This window comes from Zootoca vivipara, chromosome 1 (assembly GCF_965207765.1).
Source record: "Zootoca vivipara chromosome 1, rZooViv2.hap1.1, whole genome shotgun sequence".
NCBI classification, from domain to species: domain Eukaryota; kingdom Metazoa; phylum Chordata; class Lepidosauria; order Squamata; family Lacertidae; genus Zootoca; species Zootoca vivipara.
This window is the reverse complement of record NC_142582.1, coordinates 24,756,958-24,771,554: the sequence shown is the minus strand read 5'-3', so window position 1 is coordinate 24,771,554 and position 14,597 is coordinate 24,756,958. Positions and strand designations below refer to the sequence as shown.

Sequence of the window (14,597 nt, the reverse complement as noted above, 5' to 3'; positions counted from 1 at the left end):
TTTTGGAGAAAAGAGACGGGCTGTAGCCATGAGGCAGAGCATCTTGCTTTGCATGCAGAAAGTTCCAAGTTCGATTCCTGGCACTCCAGATAGGGCTCTCCCCGATTCCGGACATCAATAACGTTAACCCTACATATAGCAAGAAGGCAGGAGGTGGGTGGGTTGCAGCCTTGTATGACTCTTACCCTTAAAAAGGCCTGAAGTTCTTCACAGCTCATTCGACCCCCTCTGGGGACAGTCATGTTCTTCGAGTGGACCGGCTGCCTGCTGTGGAGAAACAGCGCCCTCCTGATGGCACCTTTTTGCTTCAGTTTGTCCAACAGCAGCTCCACATGGAAAGCTGCCACCAAAGGAAAAGGCAATTTAGTCAAGCAATGCTCACGTCTTGCCGTGCCTTACTGCAGCAGCCGCTGGCAAGGCAGGATGCTTAAGCTGGAAGAGATGCTGTGGCTGAGCAGTGGCCGAGAGAATCAGGACCATCCAGGAATGGGGGTGATGACTAAGACTGCCAGCACAGGCTGCTAACATCAGCACCCGTACCTCTACCCAGTTCTGCCAGCTGACTCTCATTGCTCTCTGTTTCCACTGCTGCCTCAGGTCTCCTAGATTAGCTGTTGCTCAGTGGGGATGTTCCATTCCTGTCTCTTAGCGTCCCAGCATGTCTCCTATTAGTGTTACAATCCCTTAGTGGCTGCTGCTAGGCCTTGTTCTCACAGACCAGACACGAGGTGGTACATTCTAGCCTAGCCTTATCCCAACATACTTGCTTTTTCTAAATGCAAAATAGTTTTTCCTCTGCAGAGGAACGTTTTATACATTGAGAAGAACAACGGTGTGAAGTCTGAGCCAGAAGATTTAAAAGGGGCACGGGTTTTGCACATGTCTGATACCAGCGGGGCTTTGAAAAGCCAAAGAAGTTTGACAATTTAAATTATTGTCACTGAACGTCTGTTGACAATATGAGGAGAACCGAAGTGTATGGTAAGTAAATCTACTGAGGAACTTACTGAGGTCCCTGGGAAGACTTCCTTTGCCATCCGCTTTTAAGCAGAACTTTACTTTAAAACTGTTGGGGGAAATTAGAAAACATTTAAAAACAAAACATATTTTGCACCTGAAGGTCAAGCCGCATCTATTGATTAGCAGAAGTACAGTACAGTAGTGGCTTCCAGACCTACCCTTTCATGACTGTTAATAAGATCTAGTTGCATGTGCAGATTCCTTGGTCGGTGTTGTTGGGTTTAAAGAAACTTTAAAAAGTTCCCTCCACTGCTTCCTTCAGCTCCTGGTTATTAAATATACTTTCTTAAGAGCTTAGTTTATCTATTTTGGTAAGATTTTACTGCTATAACTGAGCTCTTATTAGGGCTGGTCCAAGACTTTTTGCTGCCTGAGGTAGAAGCTTTCCAAATTCCATGTACTTAGGCCAACTAAATTGCCAGTTTAACATTTCAGCACTACATCTGAAGGCAGTAGGCTAGCGTGTGTGTGTGTGTGTGTGTGTGTGTGTGTGTGTGTGTGTGTGTGTGTGCAGGGCAGGCTGTGTAGCACACACAGCTATGTTCCTCAACACCTCATTGTTGCTGCCCATTACTGGTATGTCTCCCCCACCTAATGGTAAGGTCGGACCTCACTCTTATAAAGGCAAAATGGAGTTTCCAACAAAATTGCACTTGGAGGAGTGCAAGAACTATGTTGGCCATTCAAAAGAGTTGACTAGACACGAAGCACAAGCAACTCACTTCCTTTCCACATCCTCCCAGGACTTGTCCATGGAGGCAGGGACTGCTAGAGCACATTCTCCCAATGGGGTGAACAGATTTCCACCCTTCCATTTAGCTAGTTCTGTTGATAGGCTCTTCCTGCTTCTGGAAAGGGATTAGAATAGCTGTCCATGCTTCAAATGGGACCGTATAACATTACACAATGAATCCACTTAAGTTTCCCACCTGGGAAGAACCTTTGACCTTTTTTAAAAAAAAAACAGCGAGGAAGGATTTGTACAGAGTGGTACCTCAACTTACGAACGACTCGACAACCAAATTTTTCGACTTACGAATGGGGCAAATGGCCATGCGCTTACGAATGTCTCGACATCCGAAAGGAAACCACAGCGGTTTTAGATAGGGATTTTTTGACTTACGAATTTTTAGATAGGGTTGCTTCGACTTGCGAATTTTTCCGTTTCCAACGCATTCCTATGGGAAATCGCATTTCCAAAGGCGCTTTTCGACTTACGAATTTTTCGACGTACGAAGGCGCCTTTGGAACGGATTAAATTCGTAAGTCGAGGCACCACTGTATATGCTTGCTTCTTTGGAGCATCCACAGGCTATGGACCTCGCCGAGGAGGAAATTGTGCCCTTTGCTCCCTTGGATAAGGCCAGGAAATGTGGGGGGACACATTCCCTTTGCCCCTTGTCTCTCATGGCCTCCTTTGATTGACTCAAGAGGCTCCCAATCCATTTCGAGATTCCATTTCAAAGTGCAAACGAGTCATCTTACCAAGAAACCTTCTGGCGATTTTCATTCAGTTCACAGGATTTGTCTTCCGGATTTAGAATGGTTGGGGTGACCTCTAGCCCAGCAATGACTGTAATGACTGGCCGTGCCCTTTGAAAAGAACCAAATGGTAAGGAAAACAGGGTTACTGCATGAAAGAACCGCCTTGTCCTCTTTTTTTAGGCTAAGTGGGGCCTACCTCTGAGTAGACTTGTCCTAACTGGGGTTGGTGGATTATCTGCTACATCTGCATCAGCCTGGGGTCCTGATTGGGCCCTTTTGCAGGGAACAGACTGGCCAGCCTGCACTGCCCCACTACTGTAGTAGTGACCTCATAGTAGCTACTCCCAGTTTGAACACCCCTGGCAGTGGTGTTTCCTCTATTGCTGCGCTTTCCAATGCTGCAGTGGAGCCTTCATGGTGGGAGAGCTCCTCCACAGGTGAAGCTCACTGGAGACCTACAGGCAGAATGTCCACTGAGTCCTATGGATCAGGGATTATGATTGCAAACCGGCTGATTGCAAACCACTCATGCTGCTTAAACCCAGATTTGTGATTGCAGCCTAGTTCTTATGACTAAACCCCAGGATGGTAGCTGCTGCTAAGCTCAGCTGCTGGCCAGACGTTAACATGCATGGAGGTAGCTGTGTGCAACGTGGAGGAAATAACAGAACACCCAGAGAACAGGACATTGTGCCCCTTGTTTGCAGGCCATTGAGCAAGGAGGGAACCATTCCTCACCCTGATATTCCTGTGGAGACCATGACGCTAGAAAAAGGCAACGCCTCTAACAGTGAAGCAAACTTCACTCCTCAGTAAAATGCAAATACCATTGGGCTTTTCCGCTCTGACTTAATTTTGAGCACTTACCTGTATAAGGCAACTTTGTCAGCACCAAAAGCACCTACAATCAAGTCTGTAAATAGAATAAAATAATATCGTTTTTAGATTTGAGACTTTTTTTTGAATGTTACACAATTCTCTGATTAGCAACAGGTCTCCAGTACATTAATTAGGAGCAAGTGCTTTTCCTGAAAGAGCAAGCAGGTAAACATTTAAACGTGGATGCAGAAGGGTAAAGATTGGGGGTGCTTATGGAACCTAAATCTGCTGGATTCTGTCTTAGATTTTAAGGAGCTGCTTTGCTAGACATGTTTACACAAACTCTAATGGTTGATGTCCATTATTCTTCTAGATAGATGTTTTTGGGATTTTGCAAGCTGATTGAACAGAGAATTTTTGCTCCTTTTCCTGCCTAGATCCAGTCATAAACATATCAAAAGCAAATAGAAAAATGAAAAGAAACACTTCCTCCTTCCCCCAAATATTCCTGAAATTATTATTTTTCTTTCTTCAATTTTGGAAGTGCTAAGGTTTATGGGGTGTTTTCTTTAATATATAAAACTTTGTTAAAGTGATGTTGTTTATTTTATTTCTTAATTCCACTATATTTCCACAGGAGAACAAATGGTGGGGATTTTGCAAATATTCTGAAATTGCAGGTAGGTAGCCGTGTTGGTCTGCCGTAGTCGAAACAAAATAAGCACCTTAGAGACCAACTAAGTTTGTCATTGGTAGGAGCTTTCGTGAAGAAAAGCTGCTGAAGAATTGCGGATGCACATGAAAACTCATACCAATGATAAACTTAGTTGGTCTCTAAGGTGCTACTGGAAGGATTTTTTATTTATTCTGAAATTGCAGATATTCTGAAATCTGAAATTCATTCCAGAATACAAATGGTGTAGAATCCAAGAGATATCATAATGTCAGGATGCTAACAGAGCAGAACTGAGCGAATCTATTCATCCCTAGTAAAGATCAAAACCCCATGAAATCTCTTTTTCTTATGCAGTTCTGCATTGGGCTCCTCCCTGTGAAATAAATGTTGGATTAGTTTACAAGATACAGGATTGCTATTATGAAAGATCACCTGGGTAGCCATTTTTGTCCACGTCGGTAGCTCCTTTCAGTGAGTATCCAAAGCTTGGTGGCATTGTCTCAGAGGCCCATTGTCCTTCAAGGACCTGAGATGGCATCCCATTCAAACCTGTAGCTCTCCCATTGTAGATGTAAACCAGCCCTTTCTTGTCTTCTCCACCATAAGGGGCAGCAACTGCAATGTCTACAAGCAACAACAACAAAAAGAATATTTAGCATATCCAAATAGAAAGAAATCAAAATATACACTCCCAATAATTCTGCAGTAACACATATGAGTCCAGTAGGAGTATTGCTGGCTGATGACCATTGGCAAAAGTCAGGGCCACCAATGATAGGTGGAGCCTGAGCCAATAACACGCAGAGACCACTATTTCCAGTTTTGTCCCTCTCCCTCTCCCTGTTGAGTTCTGCAAAAGCAGCACAGAGACTAAGGAAGAGGAAGGTGACTGTTCCATCCCTGAGTTGGTTGTAAGGAGGAAGGCTGGAACGTGGTGAATGGCTGAATGAGGTCAGGCTCAGGTTGGTGCAACAGTGCTCCATTTGTCCTAATGGACTAAAAGGTTCCCTTGATAAAGGACCCCTGGATGGTTAAGGCAACTATGGGGCTGTGGCACTCAACTTGCTTTCAAGCCAAGGGAGCTGGCATTTGTCCACAGACAGCTTTCTGGGTCGTGTGGCCAGCATGACTAAACCACTTCTGGCGCAACGGGACACCGTGACAGAAACCAGAGCGCGCGGAAATGCCGTTTACCTTTCTGCCGCAGTGGTACCTATTTATCTACTTGCACTGGTGTGCTTTCGAACTGCTAGGTTGGCAGGAGCTGGGACAGAGCAACAGGAGCTCACTCCGTCATGGGGATTTGAATCGCTGACCTTCCAATCAGCAAGCCCAAGAGGCTCAGTGGTTTAGACCACAGAGCGACCCGCGTCCCTAATGGACTAGCTTCCACTGAGTGGGAGGCTTTGTATTCTGTTCAGATCTGTGGACTTTTATCTGCCTATTCAGTTTCGCAGCATGCGGTTGACTGGGATGGACTCAGCAATATGAGGCAAATACCTCTGAGTCAATGAGTGTTTGAGCCTCCTCAAAAAGGTTCAGCTTGCGCAGGGATCTCTGCCGCGGAAACTCAATAATGCTCCGAAATAAATTGTATTTCAAGTGTAAAGACTGTCTGGTGTAGGTCTGAAATGTAAAGGTTAGAGGCCTTGGGGTGGAGAGGAAGTTTCTGTATAGGCTTTGCCAAATCCACTCTGTAGGGTCAGGAGAACCCACCAGAAAACGTTATGTAGGGGAGGAGGAGAGGGGGGATTCTTCCATCTCACAAGTAGAGACGCTTGTGTTGACAGAATGATCAAAACAGGGTAATATTGAATTCCTCCCAATGACCCAACGCTTTACCATTGAAGCCATCCTGATCGAGATCTCCCAGAGGTGCAATTGAACTGCTGAACCTTGCAAAAACCTCAAAGCCATGCAGCTTCACGGCCTGACTCTGAAAACCTCCAGAGGCATGTTGGAGATAAACAGAAACTTGTCCCACTTCCAGAAGTTTGCCATCAGAACCACGATCCATAAAGAGTGGGGCTCCTATGAGTAGATCTGCGTAACTGAAGAAGAAGAGAAAGGGGAAGAGATCAAGTATTTCAGTCACTGCAAAAATCCCCACGTTTAAGGTGCTTCCATATGAGCACAACTTGGTCAGAGAGATATCACAAACGGGTCACTGGCAAAAAGGTTTCTTCAACTTATTATATTTTCTCCCACAAGTGCTTTTGTGCTCATGTTCTGCCCATATTCTGTTCAAGCACCTGGTTGGCCACTGTGAGAACAGGATGCTGGACTAGATGGGCCATTGGCCTGATCCAGCAGACTATTTTTATGTTCTTAAATCCAGATTAAAAGGGAAAGAAATATGAGCTGACATTTTGATAGCAACAATGTAATGTGGATCCTGAAAAATACCGGTATGTGCATGCGTGAGGAACCCCAGTCCTACAATAAACACCTGTCTAGAAACATTCTTAGAACTAAATTCTTAGAACATATCACTAAGGGGTGATATGATAGCCATGTTCAAATATATAAAAGGATGTCATGTAGAGGAGGGAGAAAAGTTGTTTTCTGCTGCTCCAGAGAATGCAGACATGGAGCAATGGATTAAAACTACAAGAAAGAAGATTCAACCTAAACATTAGGACGAACTTCCTGACAGTAAGAACTGTTCGGCAGTGGAATTTGCTGCCAAGGAGTGTGGTGGAGTCTCTTTCTTTGGAGGTCTTTAAGCAGAGGCTTGACAGCCATATGTCAATAATGCTTTGATGGTGTTTCCTGCTTGGCAGGTGGTTGGACTGGATGGCCCTTGTGGTCTCTTCCAACGCTATGATTCTATGAACTATTAGGTTCACATCACCGACAGCTGCAATCTAGCCAAGTGAATTACTTTTAAGATTCAAAGGTTTGGTGGTTTGAAAACTATGAAAATTGCAGGTGCCTAATGCTGAGCAGATCATACCCACTGTAAGTTCTTAGTTTTGTTCCTTTGGCTTAATAATTTATAAAAGTGAAGATGCCAAAAGTCCTGTGTGCATGCACAGAACCCATTCACCCACACATTTAAGGGGTATGTGGGCTTTGCCAGTTTCCCTCCAGTGACAGCCTGTAGCGTTTTTCTGGAATGGCGTTCTGGAGGGGTCACTTTCCTGTAGGGTGGGGTGGCAGAAAAGCTTAACCATATATGCAGCATAGCCAACGGGTTGTAGCCAGCTAAATTCTACTTAGGACTCAGCTATACAGCTGCAAACAAAACGTTGTAAAGTGCATTATACAAATGTGACACTAGGTGGTGATGGCGAGCTATGTCAAATTCAATATATTTTTCAAAAACATTTAAAAAAATTCAAAGTGTTTTTTTAATATGTGTGTAGATTTTTTTATATGTGTGTAGACTCGTTTAAATTACTGGGCCTAAGTTAATCATGTCCATTAATTTCGGGGGATCTGCTCTGAGTATGAGTAACCATGGATATAACCCAAAATGTTCTGCCTAAAGAGACCGAGAGCAATTAGAATGCCAGAAGACATTTAAATGTGTCATCACACAGTATGATTTAAAAGAAAATCAGCTAATCTTTCCCACAAACTGAGCTGTGTCATTCAAAAGGGCATCTGTCAGATATACCTAATGCAAGGAATGAGAGGGGAGGAAAGGGAAAATAAAGGAAGAAGAGAGATAAAGAATTGAGGGAGTTGCATGGGAGAAAGGGATGATGAGACAAGATCTGTGCTTAGGAACCTCTAGAATTACAAGCACGCCACTCTCGAGGGATTCATAGCTGTACTATGTATAATGTCTTCACAGGACAATTAAGTCATGCGTGAAATGTTTAGAGATTTATATACCAAGCACTTCAGATAAGATGCATGCAGGGACCCTAGCAGAACAAGCCAGAAGAAGAAAATCTGTGTGTGTCATTAGCTTTCAATTACTCTTTTCAAATCTTCTATTTTTATCCTAAACAAGATTTTTTTTTTAAGGCAAGCAATTATTTCCAGGAAGAATGAAAAAAGCATCACTTACTCATCCCCATTGATATCTGTGGCAGCTACAGAATATCCAAAATATGCAGCCATCTGGGAGACAAGATTAAACAGAAAAATGTTGCATTTTATGTAAATACTTCAGTAAAGATATTTCGGAATTAGTGACTGCCCCCTCGATAAAAACTCCCTTGCTTCTCCTCACTTGCATCTGGGATGTGCTTAGCTGTACTGTATATGTTACTTTGGAACATTATTTCTTTCTTATAATAAAGGTTTTCTTTTTAAAAAAATTGTTTTAAAAAGGTCCCTTGCTATGCATTCCTTAAAGGTTTTGGATTACTCCTCCCACTTTTGCCTCTGGCTCCACCCACAACTGCCATGTGGTCCCTTTAAGCTAAAAGATGCCCCCCCCTATAATTAATCAAGAGAGAGGATTTCTCTAACCAAAGAGCAGCTCTTTATTTAAAAATAATCCCGTGGATTTCAGGCACACTTGGTCAACAACCATATATGCTGCCAGTTCAAACTGATGTGATCAGGGGTAGATTGCTTGTGGTTATGTTTCCCTGTTCTTAAAACAACTCCTAAATCCACCTTCTCTGTTTTGCTGTAGGTAACTTTGTGAATTTATAACATCTAGATTCCACTAACCAAAGACTGATAATGTAAATTAAAACAATGCAGAGAAAACCATACCTGCTCTCCAGTAAAGTTATACATGGACGCCATGGTCTCTCCATTATAAATAGAAACCTGCATGAAAAAGATATAACTTAACATCTGCACTGCACAATATTTTAGAAGTTGCTGGGATAATACCAGCTGTTAAAAGTATACAGTCATACCTCCGTTTAAGTACGCTTCAGGTTAAGTACGGACTTCCAGAACCAATTACACTCATACTTCGGGTTAAGTACGCTTCAGGTTGAGTACTCTGCGGACCCGTCTGGAACAGATTAATCCACTTTCCATTACTTTCAATGGGAACGATCGCTTCAGGTTAAGTACGCTTCAGGTTAAGTACAGACTTCCGGAACCAATTCTGTACTTAAACCAAGGTACCACTGTATTATGTAAGTTCCTTACCATGCCCAAAGTTCTTGCTGCTCTTGGGACCCCAGAAACAAAATCTGAAAATAAGAAAGACAACATGACCTATATGAATACTAGTCAATGACCTCCAGAGACATTTTCCATTTAGGCCGCCATTCTGCCAATAGTTTCACATAGGTAAGGACTCTTGACTTTATCCTCTAGGCTCTAGCAATGAGCTGCAAGACTGTAGGCTTAACTAGGTCCTGTGGTAAGCTAGGAGCTGTGCAGAAGCCCCACAGTCCCTACTAAAGAGTGCTTAAAATTGACCAAAGACTCGCAAAACAGGGATGAGAGGTAAGATATTGGCAATCAATAATGGAGGCGGGGCAAGCAAAATCTTACCAAAGAGGGGGCAAAAGTTAATAGGCCATACCTTCTATGCCATCATGGCTGAAATCTCCCACAGCTACTGAATAACCTGTCAAACATGAAAGGGGTAATCATGACTTATCAATGCACATGACCTATTACAACCTTAAATAAACATCAAGAGGCTGCTTATGTTTAAGCCATCCTAATTAGCTAATCCAATCCTCCTACTTTTGCTTGATGGGGAGGGGGAAGGAAGTGTTGGTGGCTCAGAGACCAGGGAAAAGAGAGGCTTGCAGCTTTGCAGGCAAGGGGTGACATAACTGAGGGGTAAGCCCCTCGGGGGTGCTGCAGAATGAACGTAGTTGGTTAAGGGAGCCATGGACTCAAAAAGGTTGGAAACAAAGAACAAAGCTTTCCAAACTGTGTGTCGCGACACATTAGTGTGTCAGCTGCAGTGTGTAGGTGTTGTGGAAAGGGGTGAGTTTAACCCAGGGATCAGCAAACTTTTTCAGCAGGGGGCCAGTCCACTGTCCCTCAGACCTTGTGGGGGGGCCGAACTATATTTTGAAAAAATATATATGAATGAATTCCTATGCCCCACAAATAACCCAGAGATGCATTTTAAATAAAAGGACACATTCTACTCTTGTAAAAACACCAGGCAGGCCCCACAAATAACCCAGAGATGCATTTTAAATAAAAGAGCACATTCTACTCATGTAAAAACATGCTGATTCCCGGACTGTCCGCGGGGCGGATTTAGAAGGCGATTGGGCCGCATCCGGCCCCCGGGCCTTAGTTTGGGAACCCTGGTTTAACCTCTGGTTTGCTAGTAAAATTGTGTTGCGAAATGATGCATGTCTAAAAAGTGTGTCACCAATATGAAAAGTTTGGAAAGCTCTGCCCTAGAAACTCACCAAACCACCAACGTGTGAGGCAAGAGCAGCTAGAAAGCAAAACAAACTTTGGAGAAACAAGCCATGGTTTACCTGATCATCTGTGGCACAGTTCATCATTAACTCGTGGTTTGTTTTGCAAACCATGGCTTAAACAATTGCTTAGCATTATGGGTGAACCACCCAGGCCATACTATCATTCCCAGGGGCATTTTGGCATCTGCCTGTCACTAGCTTTCACTAATATCACTGGATGGGGAGGGAGGTATGAAGAACCTCAGGCTCAGTCTTACTAGGAACACAATTTTTACTAGTGTTTTACTCTCAAGTAACCTACCCAAGTAGCTGTCATCGAATTCAGCATTAGCCGACCGCGTTGCTAACTGGCTGTCATACTTGGTAGTGTAGACTTTGGGGTTGTATTTTGACACAATCTCAGCCACTTTATCAGAAATGAGCTGGCCTGTTGGGTACCAAGTAGAAGAGGAGACATAAAAACACAGACGGAGCTATTAGACGATATTTGCAGTCTCCTAGTTCACATTAGAAAAAGACAAACGGAAGCAAGGAGCTCAGAGTAAAAATAAGCACCTTGACGCAACTTCTTTATTAAATTGATAGTTACTGAGGAGAAAGATTCTATAATGATAGACACATTAATCTGTTGCGTTAAAATAATACAAAGAATCTTGTGGTGCTTTGAAGAGGGAGGGTGGACTTCAGCATAGCACAAAGTGGGTTATGCACATGGGGAATGAGGTGCACTCACATGATGGGAGTTTGCCTCTTCTGCTCCCCCTAAACCTGTTCTGGGGGTTCCTCCCAATCCCCTGAAGCAGATTCCAGGGTTGTGGGTTAAGGAGGAGGGGAGACCCATTGAGTGAGCAGAACTCATTCCTAACAAGTAACAACTTAGTCCAATCAAACCCCAACATATTTATTGCAGCATAAGCGGGTGGCGCTGTGGTGTAAACCACTGAGCCTTGGGCTTGCCGATCGGAAGGTTGGCGGTTCGAATCCCCACGACGGGGTGAGCTCCCATTGTTCGGTCCCAGCTCCTGCCAACCTAGCAGTTCGAAAGCACGTCAAAGTGCAAGTAGATAAATAGGTACCACTCCGGTGGGAAGGTAAACGGTGTTTCTGTGCGCTGCTCTGGTTTCGCCGGAAGCGGCTTAGTCATGCTGGCCACATGACCTGGAAAAACTGCCTGCGGAGAAACGTTGGCTCCCTCAGCCAGTAAAGCAAGATGAGCGCCGCAACCCCAGAGGCGTTCGCAACTGGACTTAAATGTCAGGGGTCATTTACCTTTACCTTTTAAGCTTTCATTTAATTCATCAACAACATGAAGAACCAAGAGCTAACCACACATTACATGCAAATATGTATAACCAAACCCCAATGGAATCCACCCTGCTCCATCCCAGAAAAAGCCACTTTAGGATTTGAGCAGAAACACAGCCAGGGGAGATGCTTGGCCCTTTTCCCTTCTATTACTCCAAATGCCCCACAGCTGCTTTTCATCCTCACAGGATTCCAAATAAATGTTTGCAAAGGCAGTGCCGTAGCTATGGGGGGCAAGCTGGGTTTTTGCCCTAGATGAAGCCTCCAGAGGGGCGTCACTGAGGCTGCCGACCTCTCTCTGTGTGTATGCAAATGCTTGTGTGTGGGGCGCCAAAATGGGTCTTTGACCTGGGCCCCTGGCAAAGGTAAAGTCTTGTGAGGGTCAGGAAACCTGCAATAGGAAATGCAACTGGGAGGGACAGTTTGAAGCAGAGAAACAGCAGACAGCAACAGTCACCACTTCTCCACTCAAAATCATCCCCTCTTCAATTAACCTTGCCAGAAAGGAAACTTGTTGCATATGGTTTATTTTGTAGTGTCCTTAAGAGGACAGCAGAAGATTAAATAGAATGGTCAGCTTTTTAATGGTCAGCCGTGTCTCACCTTGCCAGTAAAAACTTCCAGGTCCTCCAAGAAGTACTCTATCTCCCTAGGGTAAGAGTGGAAGGAAAAAGTAAGGCTGGGCAAAAAAATACGCAAGTTTCTTTTCTTGTAACATCTAAGGCAGGGGACAGGGACCCCTTTGGCCTGGACTGCTCAAATTCCCACCAACTGCCATTCTACACTCCCTCACAATTACCTTAACATTCCATACTTAAGCAATCTCCTCCCCATCCCCCTCTGAATGCAAACCATAAACACGATTTAGTACAAAAAAAATAACCTAACCGCAGTTCCTAGTTTGGACATATTGAGAAACTGTGGCTAGTCTAAACCAGGAAACGGAGGCTTCCTCCTCCTCTGGCATGCCTCAGAAATGGAGAGGGGGTGTTGAACCTTAAGGTTCCAGCAGGCTTGTTCCTGTAACACTAAACTATGGTTTAGCGCTGTATCCAAACCAGGTAATTGTATTCAGTGCCCTACAAAACTCTTTAAATCGCTATCCAACCCAATGCCCTCCGGATGTTGAGAACTACAACTTCCCGTCATCCCTCACCATTGGCTGTGCTGGCTGGGGTTGATAGCAAAAACCATTCCTGTTTGTTTCTTTTCCCCCTCCATTATCCGGTAATCAGGTATGCTGCTTTTGCGTGTGGAGGTTCCGTTCTTTAAGTCAGAGATGGAGAAGCTGTGGCTTTTCAATTGTCGTTGGACTCCCAACTCCTATCGGCATGGCCAGTGGTTGGGAATGATGGGAGTTGTAGTTTAGCAACACCTGAAATGCCACAGTTCCCCTATCCCTGTTTTAAGAATCTGCAACTGTTGTTGCACAGGGAAATAATGACAGACACCAATACAGTGTATATATTCTGATTTTTAGACTAATTAGTGTTGTTAAAAGACAAAGGCAAATGAAAATTCTTAAATACATTGTTATATTCTGTAGCAGAATTAACCCAGTAGGAGAGATAGCATCTCCTTCTTATTAATTCCTATTCTTCCCTGACTTGCTCACATGCCCTTTGAAAGCCTGAGCTGAATAAAAGATTTCTGTCTAGCAGGCTACTTCCAGATGTATAAATCTAAGCCAACAGGAGTGAAGTGTAAGAAGCCCCTTGAAAAGCTGATCTGACAGATATGCCTTTATAGAATTGATTTCTACAGACTCTTTCTCCTTTGCTGTCAGGTACTGAAAAAAGGAAGACATAGAGTTATAGCTTCCCTACCTGAGTAAAGTCAATGCTGAATCCACCTTGACAAAAGCCCTGTCCTTCAGCGTCAATGTTTGCTGTGAGAACAAGAGAAATGGGAAACAATAGATGGTTTAACACAAATCCCTGTGCATAATAGAGTCAAGAAAGACCCTGATATGGACCAATCACTGCTCTAAGCCAAGCTGTCACGTAACTTCCTCTTGTTCTCTTCAAACAAAGGGAAAAAAAGGTACTAAAGGCACTTACCTGGGAGATGCCCTACCTGGCAAACTGGCGCTGGCTCCCCATTGGCCAGAAAGAGTCAGAGGTCATTTCCTCAAAAGGGAGAGCCTTTAAAAAGCTGAGCTGCCCGTGCAGGTGGGCTCCTATATCACCAGGAAGCTGAACATCCTCACTGCCTACTCATATGTAGACTAGTAGTATTATCTTTAATGGCTAGGCTAGGATTAGTCCAGTTTTTAGAGCCACAATGCTCTGGCTTATTTTTGGTGGCAGCAAGTACCGTATCTTGGGACCCAGCTGGAAGTACTACAGGGCTGTTGTGCAGCAGTTGAGCAAGCAAGCAGGTGTGAGAGGTTCTCCTGAGTGTCCTCCCTTCGCCACAAATAGTGAGCGAGAATAGAAAGAAGGGGCTAGGGGGGGACCTCCTCTCCCTCCCTTGCCTTTCCTTCCTTCTCTCTCACTGGTGCTCCTCCTCAGCCACTGCCCACCAGTCTCGCATGGTGTGGGTCTGTTGCCCCTTGGCCCCCTACACCACCCTGACCTCTCCTCTCCCCCTCCCCACTTGAGTGTCTTCCGACGCCAGCATGGGCGAGAGGCTCGAGCTGTGGCTCAAGTCGCCCTGAGAGCTGGCCGTCTACCCCTGATGGCCTTGCCTGCCTATGTGAGCCGAGGGGAAGAACGGAGCCCGGGTGGTGAGGGAGTCAGGAGGCAGAATGTAGGGAACCCCACTCCACAAGGAGTGTGGGGGAAGAGAGGATTTGGTGTCATGGAACTGTGTGTGCCCCCCAATCCCCACCCCAGTGCATACTTTATTTTGCCTGTCCTGTCCTGTATTTTGCCCAACCCAATGTGGCAACTCCACCCCAGACCCATAGAACTGTAGAGTTGGAAGGGACCCTAAGGACCATCCAATCCCCTGCAAGAAAGGAAAGC

The 14,597-nt window shown here is 44.6% G+C and overlaps 1 protein-coding gene across 1 annotated transcript in view; it reads right to left on the bottom strand.

Annotated features, from left to right (window-relative positions):
- ITGAV (integrin subunit alpha V) overlaps positions 1–14,597 on the bottom strand; it is a 70,258-nt gene that overhangs the window by 22,705 nt on the left and 32,956 nt on the right. Inside the window, exons 5-17 of the mRNA XM_035133482.3 lie at positions 13,455–13,516; positions 12,232–12,277; positions 10,625–10,750; positions 9,453–9,497; positions 9,071–9,114; positions 8,681–8,737; positions 8,022–8,074; positions 5,843–6,051; positions 4,433–4,624; positions 3,373–3,418; positions 2,506–2,613; positions 1,008–1,066; positions 186–340 (exon numbers count right to left, since the gene is read on the bottom strand). Of these exons, the coding sequence (XP_034989373.2) occupies positions 186–340; positions 1,008–1,066; positions 2,506–2,613; positions 3,373–3,418; positions 4,433–4,624; positions 5,843–6,051; positions 8,022–8,074; positions 8,681–8,737; positions 9,071–9,114; positions 9,453–9,497; positions 10,625–10,750; positions 12,232–12,277; positions 13,455–13,516 (1,202 nt within the window). The remainder of the gene's footprint in view (positions 1–185; positions 341–1,007; positions 1,067–2,505; positions 2,614–3,372; positions 3,419–4,432; positions 4,625–5,842; positions 6,052–8,021; positions 8,075–8,680; positions 8,738–9,070; positions 9,115–9,452; positions 9,498–10,624; positions 10,751–12,231; positions 12,278–13,454; positions 13,517–14,597) is intronic.